The sequence below is a fragment of the Hippoglossus hippoglossus genome, chromosome 1, assembly GCF_009819705.1.
Source record: "Hippoglossus hippoglossus isolate fHipHip1 chromosome 1, fHipHip1.pri, whole genome shotgun sequence".
Lineage (NCBI taxonomy): Eukaryota > Metazoa > Chordata > Actinopteri > Pleuronectiformes > Pleuronectidae > Hippoglossus > Hippoglossus hippoglossus.
Window position 1 is genome coordinate 12,943,473 of NC_047151.1, and position 18,646 is coordinate 12,962,118.

Sequence of the window (18,646 nt, forward strand, 5' to 3'; positions counted from 1 at the left end):
TTAAAAATGAGCCTACAGGTGAATGTGTTAGGGCTGTAGTGTGAAGATGAATAAATGACTAGCAAATATAATCTTATAAAAACAACCAGTGACTGTGTCAGGATATCTCTCACACACGCACACACACATACATGGAAATGCTCACTCACAGACACAAACACACACAGATACAGCCTGAGAGTGTGTGATAGTAGAAACACCTGAAGAGCCATAATTGCACTGCGGTGTCCTCCTTAACGTTTATGTACAAGAGTGACCCGTGAGTGCTAATGTAGCAGATGCTTTGTTCCAGTGTGTAGAGACTACGCTGTTTACTAATCCAATGGCTTGGATCAATGCTGGAGACAGACGTGTAGGTGACAGACTAATGACAAGTGTAGGAAATGTATAAACACATAAAAGACACACACATGTTTGCATTTAAGTGTGTGTGTGTGTGAGAGACATAGTGTAACGAGACGTAACAGTGGGTACATAAAAGAAGCTAACTACAGTGTCGGGCCCTTTTCTGCTCCCTCCTCCCCGTGTCTGCCTGTCCAGATATGATGTCGTTACAAAGAGAACCACCTGTGTCGTCTATCCATCCTTCATTCCATCTCTTTGTCCATCTGTCCATCCAGAGTCCTCCGTTGCTTCCTCCTCTTCTCCAGGCTCTCCGGTGGACAGATGGACTGGTGGGCTGGGTCTAACGCTAGGCTTAGCTGATGACGCTGGACTAGACTAGGACAGACTTGAGTCTGGGCTTGGCAAAGCTAAAGCTAGGCTAGACTAGCGTATGGCTAAGCTAACGTCGGGCTAGGCTACCTACTGAAGAGCGAGTGGAGCTGGTGTTGATGGCTGTAACACTGGCTGCTGCGAGGCGACTCGGTGCACTCCATCACCGTCTGAAACCAACCAGCCACGTCCACCTCCAGCACCTCGTAACGCTGGATGAAACTCAGCTCCTGGACAAGGGAGACGGACAAAGAGTGACACAGACGGTTTAGTTAAAGTGGAGCCTCGAGTAAATCTGGTTATTCTGGAAATTGCTCACTCTGACTGGTGACTTACCAGCAGCTGGTGATATTTTGGCCTTTTTCTGTGATCCTTTGTGAGGCTGTGGATGGACATACACATCAAGCGAGGCGGCAAAAAATACATTTTAAAAATGATCAGCTTTAAGGATAGTTTTGGACTCACCAGTCTTTGACGAAGGCCTGGAAGTCGAGGGAGAAGCCCATGCCGAGAGGCAGCAGAGGAGGATCTTCCTGCAGCACTTTGGTCAGAACCTCGAAGTCTGTCTTGCAGTTCTTGTAGGGAAACTGTCCTGTAGCCAGCTCCACCTACAGCACACAAGGAACCATTAACATCCACTTCTGCTGACAACAAATGCTTGGCTTTTTTGTAAAGAGATTCTGTTTAAATAAACCACACAAAAAGTTACTTTTTACTTGATGAACATATATTTTGGTTTTGTCAATTGTTTGATGAAATAAAGTATCTCACTTTCATGTTCAAACTGCTGTTTTTTAAACCATTGACTGAAACACAGTTATTCTAGTTGCTAGTTTATTTCCTGTGGTCCTATAGTTATTGGAATTATTAAATCGAATAAGTGCTTATTATTGACCTAATATTCACATTTAAGCACTTTTTCTATATGGTAATAAAATGATGGTAGATTTACCAGAGAGATGCCAAGACTCCACACATCTGCTCGGATGTCATAGTCAGGTTTGGTTGGATCTGGAGGGTCTATTCTCTCTGGCTGCAGGTATAAAAAAAAAAGACAGGCAACATTATTTTTTCAGTAAATCTGTGTCTGTATCATGTGCAATCTATAAATATAAAAAACATTTGTAAGGCTAAAAACACAAACACATATGAAATACATTTCTATGTCTATGCAAGTCTTTAGTGAGCTTGTAGGAGTGTTTTGAATGTATTGTGTGGGGGTTTTCACTCACCGCCATGTAGGCGGCACAGCCAGCACTGCGGGTCTTGGCCTTGGAGTCGACGAGGCGTCCACTGATGCCGAAATCACAAAGTTTGATCTGACCTTTATCGTCCAGCAGGATGTTGGAGGGTTTGACGTCCCGGTGAATGACACCGTGTTTCTCTTTTAGGTACTGTAACGCTTTTACTATCTGGAGCAGAAACACACACAAGATTAAACATTAAGAATAAAACACTTGAGTGAGCAGTGTGACACTTTCCCCATCTCTATACGAGTTTCTTCCACTTACTGCAACTGTCATCTTTCCTAGAATTCGCTCTGGGATGGGGCCCTGGATTCTCTTCTTCAGCTTCTCCGCACATGTTCCCATTAGCTCCATGGCAATGAATACATCCGTCTGAACATGCACAAAAACACACATACACATGTCCATCGTTTACCAGGTCAGGAGGGGAGTTTACTGAGTTATAAGTGTTGTGTAAATTGTATACATGTGCTGCAGTTTCTTTGTCTTTAGCTGTGACTTTAGTTTATTGTTAAGCATACAGACAGTAATGTATTTTGGGGACACCTACGTTGGTAACTATGGCGCCGTAGCACTGGATGATATAAGGGCAGTCGTGACTTTTCAGCACCACGTCCAGGTCCATCAGAATCCTCTTGTTCTCATCTCTGTTTCCTGTACGACGCATTTGCTGGTGACACACACACACACACACACACACATTAGGAAAACACAAAACATAGACCCCAGCAGTGAACTGACTGCTAAATTGTTAAATGGCTTGGACGGCTACAATTAAGTCAACTCTTAAATAGGAGGGTTGTTATGTGGGGTTATTAGTGCTGCTGTGTTTGTAAACCAGTCACAATTAAAGCACAACAGAAAATGAGAGCGTGTGACTACGACAGGATGAGCATCGCGCTCCTACCGTGTTTGGATCACACTGACTGAAGGTCCCTGTAGGGACATTTTGGGCTATCTCTTCAAAACAAAGCTCACTGTAGTACTCTAAAACTATTCTCTGAAATTTTCTGAAATTTATCTGAAAAACACTGTTCTGATCAGAACCTGTTAACAACCCATCTCAATTATATTACTGTAGGTGATATACTTTTTATGTAATATTGTCATCATTCCTCAGGTCGTGTCCTATCTCTCTCTGGGTTACGAACAAATTCAATACATGTTTTAAACTAACTGTGTTACCAATCATTTAATTGGTGATGTATCTCATATTCCTCAGGTTATAATTTTCATCTTTAACTGTTTCCCATTTGTGTGTATTCATGATCCCAGGATGACTGAAGCTAATGGGAATTCATTTAACAAAAAACAATCAACTTAAAATGAAAACATTTCCCTGGAGTGCAGAGAATTAATTCCACAGTAAAGAGCTTGACTCATATCAGCAACATCTTAATGTGTATTTGTGACAACCAGCCTGTAGATTTCTGTCTGATTCTTTTCAGCCACACCGGCTCTGTGTTACATTAGCAGAATCCAATCAAGACAAAATATAAAAAGTGGGAGTGCTGGAGAACAACAGAGCATCTGTTCTTCAGCAGCACCATCTATTATGTTGTTCAGAGTTGTTTTGCCAATATCTTTGTTAGGTGTAAAACAAGCGAAAATATAGGTTTGCAGCTGATTTTGTTGTGGTGACTGATGCTCAGCAGCTGTTCTTGAACATGCCAACGGTTTGTTCCATCTAACTTCCTCTGTCATCACTTGAAATAATACATCTGACATAATTACCAACTAAGGAGCCATCATCAGCTTTTGAAGCTAGATCCTGTGCACACTGTACGCTGGTTTGTTAACAATGAAAACAGGCAAGAGCAGGTGGGTCTTACTTTGACAGCGATGACATGGCCCGTCTTCTTGAATCGTACTTTGAAAACCTGTCCGCAGGTCCCACTGCCGATCTCCCCCTCACTAATCAGGTCTGTCACCTCGGCTGGATACCGCTGTGGATGCACAAACACAACAAAACATGATTATAGATCCTGCTCAAAATATTTTTTGGCCATTCTGATCTGGTATTAATATCCTTCCTGAGAAATCCGATCACAAGTGGACAGCGTTAAGTATGTATGTTCCCACCTGCCATTAAAATGCATCCTGGATGTGTCTCCTGTGACTACTTGTGATGAATGTTTGATTTTTTCCATTGTGAAACTGCAGGGGGTCAGATGATGCCAGCTGAGTAGGTGGTTATTCATATGTGGCCCAGGACCCAAAAAGAACTTGGCGACATGTGTCCCACACCACCTCCCAATGTTGTACCAGTGATCTGATCTCAGGATGCAATGAGGACACATTTGAGTGCATCCAGACCTGAACAGGTCTGGATGCACTCAAAGCTGACCACTTGTGATAGGATTACTCAGGACAGATGTTAACACCAGGTCTGAGCAGGGTCACAGTCAACTGCTTGGTGTTTCTTTGCAAAACACTTCAAGCTGAAAATTGTGCAGAGACCAATTCTGACTTTCTGCATCATAAGGCAACGATAAAACCCTCTGGGTAACTCAGTAAAACATGTTTTGATGTGTAATTAAGATGCTGCCCCACGGGCCATGACTCAGAATACCAGCACTAAGTGGGAAGATGCATCATTTTCCATGCTTTACTAACAACAAATCATCGGTGATTCAGATACTGTGAGTGACATCTCGCTGACAACATTATGTAGCACCCCCTCAGCTAATGAGAGGAAGTGAAAACTATCTGGAGTGCAGCGATGAGTCACATACTTTTCTCAATCTCCAAACCCCGACTGGCCTTGACTAGGTTACTGAACCTGAAGGCTGAAAGAGACAAAAACTAAACTACTAAATGAGGCCATTGCAGTCAATCTCCTTGATTATATCTCGTTCAAAGAGGGAAAAAATGCAAGGAGGAGGCTGTTGTTTTTCTGTTTGAGAAACCCTCAAGGACACTTGGGGTTTGGATGTTTGCTCTGACAGTGTTTTAACCTTGGCCTATTTAAACAATGGTCTCTGAGCTCACTACACAAACATAAGTCAGAAACATCAGCAGCTGACAAGAAATGTGTGAATGTGTCATGTCCTAACAAACCTGTTAAGTGTTAATGTTTGTCCCCAGTCTCAAGATAACACCAAAGCCAGTATTGTTTTAATTTCTCATTTATATCTTATCTATCTCGTAAGTACCTCCGCCAAGGAGGTGGGGTTTTCGTTGGAACATAATTAAATTTTCTGTGACACAGGATCAAGTGTTTTCAGGATTTGCCTTAACAGACAATTCTTAGTATGATAAGTATTTATTTGTTTTGAATATTTTTGTCTTTTCATTGGATTTGTTCACAATGAGGAAAATAAAGAATATCAACAAACGTATGAACTAACATCCAGGTTTTTAGGTGCAGAGGATTCGAAATTCCAGACCTGAAAAACTTAACGTGTCTGTGTGCACAACTCACCTGACCGTCAATCTTCAGATAACCAGTCTGTTTCATGATCTCCTGCAGTTTCTGATTAATCTCTGCACTGTTAGGACACAAGAAGACACAATGTCACGTGACTCGAATGCATTATGAGGTATGGTTTAGTGTGAAACACCCACAGCGAGATGAGATAATTCTGACTCACAAATGGATGCTGTGGGTTTCTGTGCATCTCTTCAACCCTACTCTCTCCATGTGGATCCATTAGGTGTAAAATAACCTGCTCTAGTTTAAATGATCCCTCATCCTGCTCAGTCCTCAAAACAGAGCTGCTTTCAGACAAGCACATAAGTCTGTACATTTTCCTGAAAATATCTGTATGTAAGAACGTAGTCAGTTGTTTTGGCCATAATCAGGAACTTTTCCAGCCAGTAAAAGGTCAGAGTGAGTCCATGAGAGAATGCGGGAGGAAAATGTCTAGAAAATTCCCATCGAGCGAGTGGGCGTATCAATGACTTATCACACGATGGACTCAAACTGGAGGCGGGAGCCGATGAGCTATAAACAAAAACACTGCAATTTCCACAGCATAATTTATACGTCATGTCAGGCCTCCTGCATTCTCTAACAAGACGCCCCCTCTCTTGAATGTTCCTGATCGATCTCCTGCTGCGCGCAACACATATGTGAAAGGCAAATGTTCGGACACTATTTCCTGGAATTCACATCTGAAAACAGTTAAATTGTTTTGTCTCCATGTTAAAAAACATTCTTCTCCACTGTACTTAAAAAACGTTTATGACCACAAATCCCTTAATTTTACTTATTATTTAGCTAACGATCCCAGAAAGGTTTTTATTTATTCCCAAAAAAATTTGAATCAAAAATGTTACCACCCTCTTACAAAAGCAGTAAGTCATTCAATTCTATGATTCTACACTTTTTTCCAACAACAAAATCCTTGTGGCTGTTCCAGCATTACAGTGAATGCAGTTTCTCATTACTTATTTCTGACATGGACATCAGCATTTCGACATACTTCTCTAGACTCTTCTGTAGGCCGTACGGGGGTGTGGGCAGGGTGAGCATGTGTCGCGGGCGGCTGGGGTAGGGGTGGTGCTGAGGCGAGCTCTCTGAAGACGATGACCGGCTGCCTCCGTCGTTGGCCAGTGGCAGCTGGAGCGCTGGGTAGGGGGGGCGGGGGGGAGACACGAAACATTAGAGAGAGACAGGAGAGCAGAGGGCAGAGTGGTGTGTTCTACACCAGAGGCCAGCATGCCAGAGGGTATAAGATGGCTTTGTTCATTCATGCATTTACTGACTATCTTATTTTAGTGATTGTATGCAAACAGACAGAGGTAGTGACAATGTATTATTATTTGTGAACTATCTGCTTTAACTTTTTGTGCATCAGTTCCACTTCAATTGTTTCTCACAGTAAAAGTCTGAAGAGAAATGAACGTGATCCACGACATCCTGTGTAGAACTCACTCAAAATTATTTCCCATGAGACAAGAGAAAAACTGGCCTTGGCAAGGTCAGGGAATTCTTTCACTGCAACACTGCTGTCTAGGCCCTGCACAGTATTTTAGCAGCATATTAACTTGTTGGTTTTCTCTGCCCTCAAGGTTACAGCATTGTTTTATTTCCCCTGATGTCCCAACCCACCGCTAAGAAAACAGGACGGTTATCTCAAAAAGCAACACCATTTGCAGTCAGAGAGACGGCACAGGGTTAGCACACAGCTTGGGGGGGATGTGGGTGTCCACAGGTTATTTTTAGTAAAAATATGGTTTAATTTTTAGTTAATAGTTTGTGAGGTTACACATAATGATGTCATAACTCGTTGTAAAAGAAAACTGTAAATGGGCACAACTATGAGACTACAGTGGATCGGAGTTGAACCAAGAAGTGTAATTTTTACTATGGACGGTTTGGCAAATAATTGTACTGCTCAGCTTCCCTTCAAAATACACTTGGCTAACCTCAGTGTCTTGGCTTGCCTTTGTTGCACCACATCTTTTCATAGACAATCAAAACTTAAATCAAAACGATCAAAGAAAATGAAACTGAAATTATAATAAACTGTAATCTGCTGTCAAAGAAAGCCACACGGCCTTACCAAGACACATAGGACTTTAAGACACTGTATGGCAAATCGACGGCTCACAAAAGACTGGCACTGAAAATGCCAACAGAAGTCATATGCTTCTGGCCTCTTTAAACGTAGGTGTAAATCATGAGCATCAGAGGACATGTGTTGACCTTGAAACATCAGGCGTGTGTGTTTAGGCACTGGCTCATTTTAAATCAACTTCTCACACAGAGGGTTAGCAGCTATGATGATCAATTACTGACACTGCGTCAATTAAGCTTCAGATCCCTGATTACTTAAGAGTTTAACTCCATACTAATCATCAGTGTCACATCAGCAACTTTTAAAAATGCTCAAAACCAGTTTGAAAAACGTTTCAAGGACCACATAAGTGTTGCTATTATCAGACTTCTGATTGTTTTTGTGGTTCCAGGCTGGCAGCTCCACTGAGACTGTTTGGATCCATGAGTCACCTGTGGATGGACCAGCCTGTAAATGGAGAATCGGTTAGTGAAGGGGACAAGGGGTTAGTGGAGAGAGGAAGGAAGACTCAGGCAGTCGTTGGCACAGATCATATCTCCACAGTTCGGCTGGCTCCAGATGGACGGATGAGAGGATAGACGGGCAGACAGCGAGAAGACGGGGAGACACATAAACACACAAGATATTCACAGGCACTGCCGCACCACCTCCTGCTTGCTGAGTGACGCTGGTAGAGGAAGGAGCAGCGAGGGGATGCCAGAAGATGAATAACAGACAAATAATATCAAACAGTCAGATGTGAGAGAGGAAAGGAGAGGAGAAATCCAGCCAAGACTACATAGCAAAGACTAAGCTGGAAGTCAGACAGTCAGTCAGACGGTCAGACTCGGACAGGAAGTCAAATCTTCAGGCGCCACACAGAGAAAACAGAGAGAGAAGCCCGAGTGTTCACAGCACTCCTGCAGACAGACCAGTGGAGAAGCTGGATTAGAGACTGTTTCAAACAAAAACACAACCCATAACATTGTGCCGTGCAGAAAAGCCACATGCACCGTGATTCTCTGCCTCCAGCAATACAAAGGTTAATGATCTGACACATGTCAACACACGCACATATACACTGTGAAGATCAACACACACCAACACTGCCCTGCCACTGGCAAAGACACACACAGCCAGAGAGAGAGATTGAGAGAGAGAGACAGAGGGAGGGGGAGTAGGGATGGAAAGATGGAGAGAGGATGTGATTTGGGAGGAGGTGTGAATAACTGCGCGGCTAAAATATTAGCATCTGGTCATGGACTGGACCTGATTCACAAACATGGATTAAACTTGTGCCCCTGAGCAGTAAAAGTAAAAGGACAAATAATTATTTTGACACTTAGTTTCTCTTTCTAAGACTTAAAATGATGCACCGAATGTTAGAAATTCTCATAATAATGTTAAAAATCAAGCAGGATTCCCACTCTTTTAAAGATATAACATATTTTCCACAAGTTTTTCCTGACACTTCTGGACAGCGGTTGGTCATAAACGGTCATATAGTTTAACGGTAGGTCTAGTATTAACACATTCAACCCTATTTAGATTTTTTACTTTTTCAACAATGCAGGGTTCATGTAATTGAGGCAGGAAGTGTCTCAACTGCAGGCGATGTCTACATCCATCACATAACTCTACAATAAGGTCGTGTGATCTCCTTACGTTGGTTGTAAACATGTTTTTGTTACTTGAAAGACTTGTAACTGAAGTGTGGCCAAACAATATCTTATTCGCAGAGACGTTTACATAGGACCATTTACATATGGAACTAAAGTACAATACAACTTTTTCCAGGATATTTGGTCATTTTAATCAATTTCAAACTTGTTTCCAAGACTGGGAAAGAACTCCCTATAATTCCAGGTTTTCCAGGATGCGTGGGGACCCTGACAAGCATAATTACAATCAGTGAAGAAGTTCTAGTGAGAGTCTTTCCGGCAATTTGGAGCAAAACAAATGTAACTAAATTGGTGAGAATGTAAAGAGCTGCCTGTGTTTTTGATATATTCAGTGACAAACGCTGAGGGTTATGGGTGGTATAAGTAAAAAGACTGAGGGAGGAGGGTATCAGAGGTGAAACAGGGGACACAGGTGGTCGGGGAGAGTTGGTTGTGGTGGGGGAGAGAAGTGCAGTGGCAGAGAGAGCGATGGATTGAATGATACCTGCACGCTGGGAAGGGGCTGGAGCAGGACTGAGCTGGATCACGATGACTAGACAGAAGAAAGAAAATATACACACACACGCACATTACTGCACTGTACTACAGAGACGATCACACGTGTGCACACACTCCACCATCATTGCAAAAAAAACAACAACACACAAGCTTTCAGACTTCTATAAATCACACAAATTTGAGCAGTGAATAAAGTATAATACTGGCGTTACTCTCTTTTTCTCTTATTGTTTGCAAATCCTATGGGAAGACCAAAATCAATGCTTTAGTAGGTGTCTCAGTACCTTCCAGCCTTCCTACCCTGCCTGTGGCACTCGGCCCCAAGCTCACTGGTTCCTACTGAAGTCATTAATCTTTAAAAACAGGTAAGAAACATATCGTTTGTCCTGTAGACCACTAGAGACTGTGGTTTTTACTCAAACACGAGTGAAGATTTCTTGGGGGCTATTGTCAATTGCATTTGTTGCTCTGGTGGGTATTTATGGCAGTAGGATGGTGTATATGTTTTCCCTAGATATTTTATGTCCAGACAACATTTTGGCAAATCTCTATTAACAGCTGTCTGCATATGAATGAAGATAAATTCAAAAGCTGATATTCGATGCATTTCGGTCAATGTGTTCTGCCTCTTTTGATCTCCACATGGGCTGTTTACCTGCCGGAAACCAAAGTCTGCTCAAATGTGATTGGTCAAACTAGAAACAGAGAAAGCTTCCTCCCACAAAATCTTGATCCTCCCTCGCCTACAGATTCTGCATATTCATGCAGAGATTATCAAATAACTCATGTAATCATCAGATTTTTTGGAATCTTTTGCTGCTTATCAAGAGTTTGTCATTTTCTGCTGACAAAGAGATTAAAACCACGACCTTCACTCAGGAGCAAAAGTCAGTCTTTGAAACTTAAAAGAATGAATAATGTTACATTTATCGTGACAATTACCGATATCAACTGACAAATGTTTTTATCTTATCCAGGTCTAATGAAAGCACAGATTCACCCAGTGCAGCAGTGTGGCGCACTGGTGTGTTTGTAACAGGGATGTCTCTATTTTTCCCAGATTTATAATGTTATTAATTACATTGGACTTAGTGGAGCAGTAATCTGCAGGGTGAATTGAGGGGAGGGATATGTGCTGCACTAAATATTGAGTCAGCATTCGGCTGTGAGCGAATGAAGGCAGCGAATGTTTCGTTTTTGGTCCATCAGTTCATCCGTTGAGTCTATTCTTGGCTTCTGTTGGCAATAAGAGGGAGAGAGAGAGAATAACGCCAACCTTACATTTCACTCATCCACACTTTCATTCTCACACGCAGCTAATGTGACCTCTCAATACAGTACATTTAAAAAGACCATGAGGGGAGGAGAACGAAGCATGTTCGAGGGAAATGTCTCTCAAACCTCACATGGATGAGAGAGATGATCTGTGGGAAAGAATGATCGGTGTTCATCAGTGACATTATTGTGCAGATACAATATCACAGGCTGCTAATAACAGTAAAGATGTGTGTGTCTCCATCAACAGTGTTTGTCTGCATGTCCCTGAGAGGCTTCCCTGCTGAACTGTACCTCTGAGTTCTCTCCTCTCACACGGTTCCAGCGTTACCGCTTCACCACTTCCTTTAACACTGAATCCCATGAGAGCTGCGAGGGGCTTTATTCAGAGAGTCGTGTTCGCTGGAAACCGTGTTTACAACGTCGCACCAGCCGACGCTGATGTTTGACGTTAGCTAAACGTTAGATGCGGTAGCTGCTGCCACAAATTAGCGTCTTGTTCGTTAAGGGTCAGAACCGGCAGGAAAAAAACCGGACTGCCGCCAACAGCCATGAACAGACACACCACGTAATACTTGTAGGACACTGTGGAGACGCTTGGGCGGAATGGCACCTCTGTCCTGTCCACATCCACAGTGTAGGGACACCATGCAATGTTCAGACTGACGCTGGGCCTGCCACCGACTATCACTCAGGGTGCTAGCCCGTTAGCCTAGCATGTTTGACAGCCCTGAATCAAAACAGATTTCGGGACGTGACTGGCAGCAACATATTTCATGACAGCTCGCCGGGGGTTTTCGTTTTTGTTTGCACCTCTGCGCGAAACGTCCCTCTGGTTAATTACGGGATTTAACCCCCCAAAGAAATGTAGCGACCCAGTCGGTGTTTGTTTATGTAGCTAGCCTGTTAGCAGGTAGTAGCTAGGAGCACCCCGCACTCCCTCCCCTCCCTCCCTCCCTCCCTCCGCCTCTGCGATCTTTCCCCGGCTATTCTGGCCGTTACCGACTCCCCGGTCCGCCCCGGTGGACACTCACTGGGCCTGGGACGTGACCGCTGCGGGCTCATGTCGATGTTCAGGTCGATCCTCCGGCGAGCTTCTTCATTCTCCAGCTTGAGCTTCTCCTCGATTCGCGACAGCCTCTGCTCCAGCGACGACATCTTGAAAAATTGAGCACCATGTAGTTCCCAGCAGAGTCTCTACTCCCCCCTCTCTCTCTCTCTCTCTCTCTACTCCCCCTCTCTCTCCCTGTGGCAGGCAGGGCACGCACACACACGCACACGCGCACACGCACTGCAGTATTGTCACACCTCTGTCCTCACGCACCTTTATTACTCCATATTACACAGTCATTCCTATACAGTCAATAACAGCTTATAGTCGCGTCTTATATATCATAATATACATGTGTGTTGTATATGATGTTAGTCATGTTGTGTTACATATGATAATAGATATGTTTATTATATTTGATAATAGTTGTTATATATGATAATAGTCTTGTATTATATGATAATAGATGTGTATTATATGATAAGTCATGTTGTGCTACATATGATAATAGTCCTGTGTTATATATGATAATAGATATGTATATTCTATATAATTATAGTCATGATATATTTAAGTCATGTTACATATGATAAGTCATGTGTAATACTGTATATGATAATTGTCATGTGTTATACGCAATAGTCCTGTGTTGTATATGATAATAGCCGTGTTATATATTATAATAGACATGTCTTATATGATAATAGTCAGGTGTTATACTTTATAATTGTCGTGTTATACATTATAGTCCTGTATAATATATGATAATGGTTGTGTGTTATATATGACAAAAGTCATGTGTTATGATAATAATTGTATGTTATATATGATAATAGTCATGTTATATTTGATATTTGATATGATAATGTTTGGTGTTTGTTAAATCAAGTATCTATTCATAAATTGAATTTAAAAAAACGGTTATGTACATAATCTCCAGCCCCAGGTGCTCTCATGTCCCCTGCTGAGATCTGAGAGCCAAACCTCAAACAGCTGCTGGGTCGTGGAAGTGAGGAAAAATATCAAATGAATGACATCTCATCACAAATTGATTAGTTGATCAACAAATTAATCCGATTTTTTGATAGTCAAATAAATTGTCTTTTTTTGGTTCCAGCTTCTGAAATGTGAGGACTCTTTTTGACTACAGGTGACCTCTTGGTCAGTGTGTTGTAAGTGGGACATTCAGTAGAGTATGTATCTCTGCATGTGGCATTAACGTAGTATTGGAAACTTTTTCATTATCACAGAGCTGAGACTTTTAGGCGGTCACTTGACTAGTCAATAAATAGATAGTTAAACAGCAAGAGTTTTAATAACTATTTGATAAACAATGTTTGGCAAGTTTTGATTAGGACTTTGATCCACTTATCAATTAGTTGTTTGAGAGTAATATTCAAACTGAAACATATTCAACTGAAAAATTATTTGATCATAAATCCAATTTTGTATAGAGATAAGGAATGGTAATATTATCACACCATGTTTCCACTTAGAACGAAACTGTGCAACTCTTTAACTGACTTGGAATCGGGAGAATGGAGCCTTCTTGCTCTATGTATCTTTGTTGAGTGGGTCCGATCTCCTGTGAGAAGTAACTGACAGATAGCCACAGCTTCAATTGTCAGAAGCACAACCTGCAAGTTCAAGAGTAAGGCTGAACTGTAGATAAGTTAAAAATACCAAGAGGTCATTAAAAAACAGTGTTTATCTCCAATATTCAGCCAGGATACTTTTAAAATATCAACAATTCTCAAAAGAGTTTGGTGTATTTGTTACAGTGGCAGCTTTTCTGGTTCATGAAGCTGAGGATCATGGGTAATATCCACTGTTCAGCTGTGTTTCAGTTCAGTGAGTGGGACTAGAAAGTCAAAAGATTGATAGGCTTTTGGTTGTTTCGCTACATGAAAACCACGTCATAGCTTGGACAAGGAGCCAAACATAATTAATCAGCATGTGAGGCAGCAGGGGGCGCTGTTGCTTGGTACAAAGTGAAAGAGTGTTGCTTTAAAGTTGATCAATTATATCGAGTTATTGTTCAATTCAAATACAAGTCAGTGACCAGTTCAGATCCCAACACATTGATTTAAAATGTATTTCTGCACTCGCAACCATCACAAATACACAGTACACACAAATAGACATTGAGTAGTGTTTTTGTTTTACTGAAATGTATCCGACGTGTTATTGCAGGATTCTGGTCTTCACTCTCCAGTATCTGTACGTGAATGAAGATCTCCCATGAACATCAAACAGCTTCTCTCCAGATTTTCTTTATAAAATGAGTCATCTCATGCTCTCAATTGGTTTTGTATTGTCTTACACAAGAGAAGGTAAAATCGACACCATCATACCAGCTTCACATCAAATGTCTCCTGTACTCAGGAATATTTAAGTGTCCGACATTTATACCACTGGCTCATGTTTCCAACACTTCCCGCAGATGATAGTTTTCATGTAGAAATGTATTGCTAAGGGAACTCGTTTGCTCCGATCTAAGGCTGAGTGCACTACAGCAAACGCTCCAATTCATTCTACTGTGGAAAAGTGGCTGGTGAGGTTTGTTTTGCTTGTGGTGCCACCAAGATTTTTCAAAAACAGTACTAAGATATAAGTAAGTTTCAGTTAGAAGAAAGAATTTTATCGCTCTGATGAAAACCAAACCCTGCAGCAGGCAGATTTTAACCTGTGGTTGGCTAGATTTCTTAAAAACAGTCATTAAAACAAATGCTACAGCCAGTGTTTGATGAGTTTTAAGTCTTCCTTCCTTCATGTTAACAAAAGTCGGTAACATCTAGAAAACAGGATGAATGTGTCTCAAACCCATGAAGGACAAGCTCTTACTTTTTCAAGTCTTAGTGTTCAGTTATTTCTTTTCAATAAAAAAATGTAATAATGTTTGCAACATAGCTCCAACGCCAATGGTTGTGTGTGTGTGTTTGCTACACGTTTATATCAAATGTGTGTAATACCCAAACATCCCCCAAAAATAGCACACATTAAGTAAGTGCAGGGTATTGAACAATGCATTGACTGTCATCAAATATGACGCATGAAAAGTCCACCATCAGACAGTGGTTTTTTTACCCTATAGTTCACTCAAAATACGCAGAGCACGAGTCTGCAGGGATGAAGGTCGTCATGATACGACTGCTGGAAAAGCTCCGAGCATATATTTACTCTGAACATCTCTGATTCCGCTCTGACGAGCAAATTTTCTTTTATAATAAAAGGATCAGAGTATTTCTGCAGCACGTCGCCACCGCTCCGCCACAAAATTAAAACAAAATGCTTTTCCGTGGATAAAACACAAGTACAAATGTAAGGCATCGGTATAAGAGGCCACTGAGTAACCTCCAAACAGTCAACAGTAAAAAGAGCTCGTCCCCTAACAGCTGCACAGGTGACGACACTGACACATAAGAGGATGGGAGGAGGCATGTTTCAAAAATAATGTTTGTAAGATACACAAGTCACTGGTGTGTTGTACAATGATTGTAGAGGGGCTCTTTGTTCATCCTTCATTCATGAGAGAACATTTAACCCCATCAGCTATCTGTCCCAACCTTTACTTCCTCCGTTCTCAATCTTTAAAACCTTCACAAAAAAACAGACTGACTTCTTTCTGTCTCTCCACATTCATTCACAGTGTAATTAATGGCAGACAAACAGTCAGTGGACAGTCAGACTGGACTGTCAGTCCGCTCTGACGGAAGCCGTCATGAAGCTCCAACATTCCTCAAGGTGTGCGAGGCGACAGGTCCACTAGCAGAGGTCTGAGACGTAGTCAAAGTCCCGGAAGCTGTCCTGGTCTTTGCTGGAGAGCACGCGGGGCTCCCGGGGAGGCGTGAGGGTGGGAAGTTCGGTGGTGAACTCCTCATCGAAGTTACTGACGTCTGTTTTGCTGCGGATGGAGGGGACGAAGGGAGGGGGCAGCTTTCTTTGCAGCAACGCCTCCCAGTCCACATTCTGAATGGAGATAGAGAAAAAGAGATGAAAAATGCTTGAGAGATGAAAAAAATGTACTGATCTTTCTTACTTCTTCATACATTTGCTTTCAAGAGCCAAAAAAACAACTGAAGCTGCTAACTCTTTAAGGTCTCTACTCTCAGAACTGACATGTGCACGAGTGGAGTCAGTGACTGTTCCACCAACCTTGCTATTTATGAATGACTTTGCCAACCTCCTGCCTTCTTCACAAATGATAAGATCTGTTACTGTCCCTACAAACTGATAATTTCCTGCTGCTGCTTCACCTGTGAACAGGTCTATACATTAAGATCTCTGCAATTTTTACCTCTGGCTATGTCTGTTAGTTGGCAGGATTACACAAAAACTACAGAACGGATTACCACGAAACCTGATGTGGTACGGTAAGAATCCATCAAATTTTAGTGCAGATCCAGATCAGGCGGTGGTTTGAGGTATTAAAAAAAAAAACTTTAACATTGTGAGATAAGACTTTTTGAACATTTTGGTTGTAGAAAATAATTCATAGATCTTGATTAAAAAAAAAATGTGCGCATTTGGTGCAGACCCAAATCTGGCACTAGAGAATTTAAATGTGGTTTCATGTGGGACTGATGAAACCTTGGTGGAGGTTTGTGCTCTCTGAGTCCTGTTCTAGTTTTGCTCTTTGGTCGTAGATTCTAAACCAGAGCACCTGCACCACATCTAGGTAACCACTCTCTTCAACCCTGCCATGCTCCTCTGTGGATAAACCCTTGCACTGGGTTAGCACAGTTTAAATGCTTAGTGCTTCTTCTCATCCATATAAAAAAAAGACAGCATGCGTGGACTTACTCTGAAAAATGGCTGCTTCTTCACCTCCTCTGCATCCTTCTCACCAGAGCCCAGTCTTCTCTCTGGGTTCCTCCTTAATAGCTGCTCGTGACAACACACACACAGGAATATGAGATTATTGACTTTTTTCCAGTTTGTCAACTTCAAACGTGTGATTAAGTTTTTGTTGTGACTGTGTTGTGTGTATTCTCACCCTTCTCATGATGCCGATGGCCTCAGTGGAGAGGAAGCGTGGGTAGCGTACTTCATCATTCACAATGCTGTCAAACACCTCCTCCTCATCGTCTCCTGGGAACGGAGACTACACACACACACAAAAGGATACACAAAGTACACTTAACTCAATAAAATCTACATTACAAATTTTAAATCCACAAATCAGTCTTAACCACAGTGGACATCACATGTGATGTATAGAGAGACTTGTCATATCTTAGACATACTGTATACTTCCATTCCTCCTTGCACATGTATGTGGGAAGAGAACTAAAGCATTTAGATTTAAAAAAAATCTTTTATTTCCCCATTTTAAGATCAAATATAATTTGATAATGAAAATTAAATACCATATTCAAACTTATAAATGTATAAAAGGTTTGACAACAACTATTTGCTCAGGCCAACAGTGAATTCACAACGCTGAAGATATTTGACCTAATTCTTGTCAACAAAACTTTTTTCTTATCTTCACAGTCTCAGCTGCAGTCTCTAACTCAAAATCCCTGTGATATCAACCTCACAACTTTGTAAAGTGTGTTCACATGAACATTTAGTTAGCGATTAGCCCATGGACACTGTAAAAGCTTTATGTATGTGAACGTGAATTAGTTCTCACCTCTCCCACCAACATCTCATAGATGAGGACCCCCAGTCCCCACCAGTCCACTGCTCGGGTGTAGGATGTATCCGTCAGGACCTCAGGGGCCAAAAACTCAGGGGTCCCACAGAAGGTGCTGGTCCGGTCACCGTAACCCATTCCTACACACAGAGGCAGAAAGGTGAAATTGTGGCTGAACCCTTTAAGGCAAACTGAACTCAGACAGTCCATCTGTCAGTGACATCAATATCCACCTTCTTTACACAGTCCAAAGTCAGCGATCTTCACATAACCATCTGTGTCGAGCAGCAGGTTGTCAAGCTTGAGGTCTCTGGAAGAGAAGGGAAGTGAAAAGACGTGGGTGAGGATCAGTGTCTGGTTACAGTATCACACTAAGCACAGCACGGAGTACACAAAGAAGATATGAAAAAATGTAATAACTCTAATTACTTGATGGGAAAAAAGAATCAGACACTGATTCAGATATGAAGTCAAAGGGACAATTGAAGTACAGAGTTTAAGAAGTTATTTGGAAGATTATTTGAGTTTGGTGAAGGTGTTCAAGCTTCTTTACTGTCACAATTTAATATTTGTTTAAGTGAAGGACTTTTTAGCCCCCTCGGTGCATGGGTATAAATTTAGATCTGTGGATGAAGCTCTGCTGGTTATTGCCAGATCACAGTTGGTTACTAACGCTGACTGGGCCTTTTGCTTTTTTAGTCCCTGAAACTGTGGAACTGTTTACTTATTGAGATCAGACAGGCAACATCTTTGGTATCTTTTAAAACATTTCATCACAAAGCTTTTATGAATATTTGACATACGTTGTGTTATATTTGTGTGTAACTTCATTTTATTCCTTTCCATTCTATGAACAGATTATCCTTTTTCTTTTTTAGATTGTTGCTCTTTTAATTTCAATTTTTTAATCCCTTAGTAACTTTGTTAAGAAAGTGTTATATAAATAAAGTTTATTATTAACATTTGAGTAGGTAGGTGTTTTCTTCTTGTAGTCAGAATTTTGCTCCGGGACATAGAAGACGTGAAAGTATTTT

General features: G+C 41.6%; 2 protein-coding genes and 1 long non-coding RNA gene across 10 annotated transcripts in view; 1 reads left to right on the top strand and 2 right to left on the bottom strand.

Moving 5' to 3' along the window:
• Positions 1-239: 239 nt before the first annotated feature.
• map2k7 (mitogen-activated protein kinase kinase 7) lies at positions 240-12,138 on the bottom strand. 2 transcript variants are annotated; one of them, XM_034586907.1, is made up of 12 exons: positions 11,955-12,138; positions 9,632-9,679; positions 6,389-6,533; positions 5,386-5,452; positions 3,794-3,907; positions 2,512-2,631; positions 2,226-2,333; positions 1,947-2,126; positions 1,667-1,747; positions 1,180-1,322; positions 1,051-1,096; positions 240-944 (listed from the first exon to the last, which is right to left on the bottom strand). In XM_034586907.1, the coding sequence occupies exons 1-12, from the start codon at positions 12,076-12,078 to the stop codon at positions 801-803; spliced, it is 1,320 nt and encodes a 439-aa protein (XP_034442798.1). In that variant the 5' UTR covers positions 12,079-12,138; the 3' UTR covers positions 240-800. The 2 variants fall into 2 exon arrangements, with proteins under 2 accessions (XP_034442798.1, XP_034442799.1); XM_034586908.1 differs by lacking the exon at positions 9,632-9,679 and having other exon boundaries at positions 11,955-12,137.
• LOC117762487 lies at positions 7,681-18,480 on the top strand. Its single transcript, XR_004614018.1, has 3 exons — positions 7,681-7,817; positions 7,896-7,898; positions 18,470-18,480. It is a non-coding gene; the product is annotated as an uncharacterized LOC117762487 (long non-coding RNA).
• Positions 14,053-18,646, bottom strand: part of pkn1a (protein kinase N1a) — a 52,131-nt gene continuing 47,537 nt past the window's right edge. For all 7 annotated transcript variants that reach the window (XM_034586858.1, XM_034586831.1, XM_034586821.1 and 4 more), the window contains exons 19-23: positions 17,846-17,922; positions 17,610-17,752; positions 16,968-17,075; positions 16,775-16,855; positions 14,053-15,940 (exon numbers count right to left, since the gene is read on the bottom strand). In XM_034586858.1, coding sequence (XP_034442749.1) covers positions 15,737-15,940; positions 16,775-16,855; positions 16,968-17,075; positions 17,610-17,752; positions 17,846-17,922 — 613 coding nt within the window. In that variant the 3' untranslated portion in view covers positions 14,053-15,736. The remainder of the gene's footprint in view (positions 15,941-16,774; positions 16,856-16,967; positions 17,076-17,609; positions 17,753-17,845; positions 17,923-18,646) is intronic.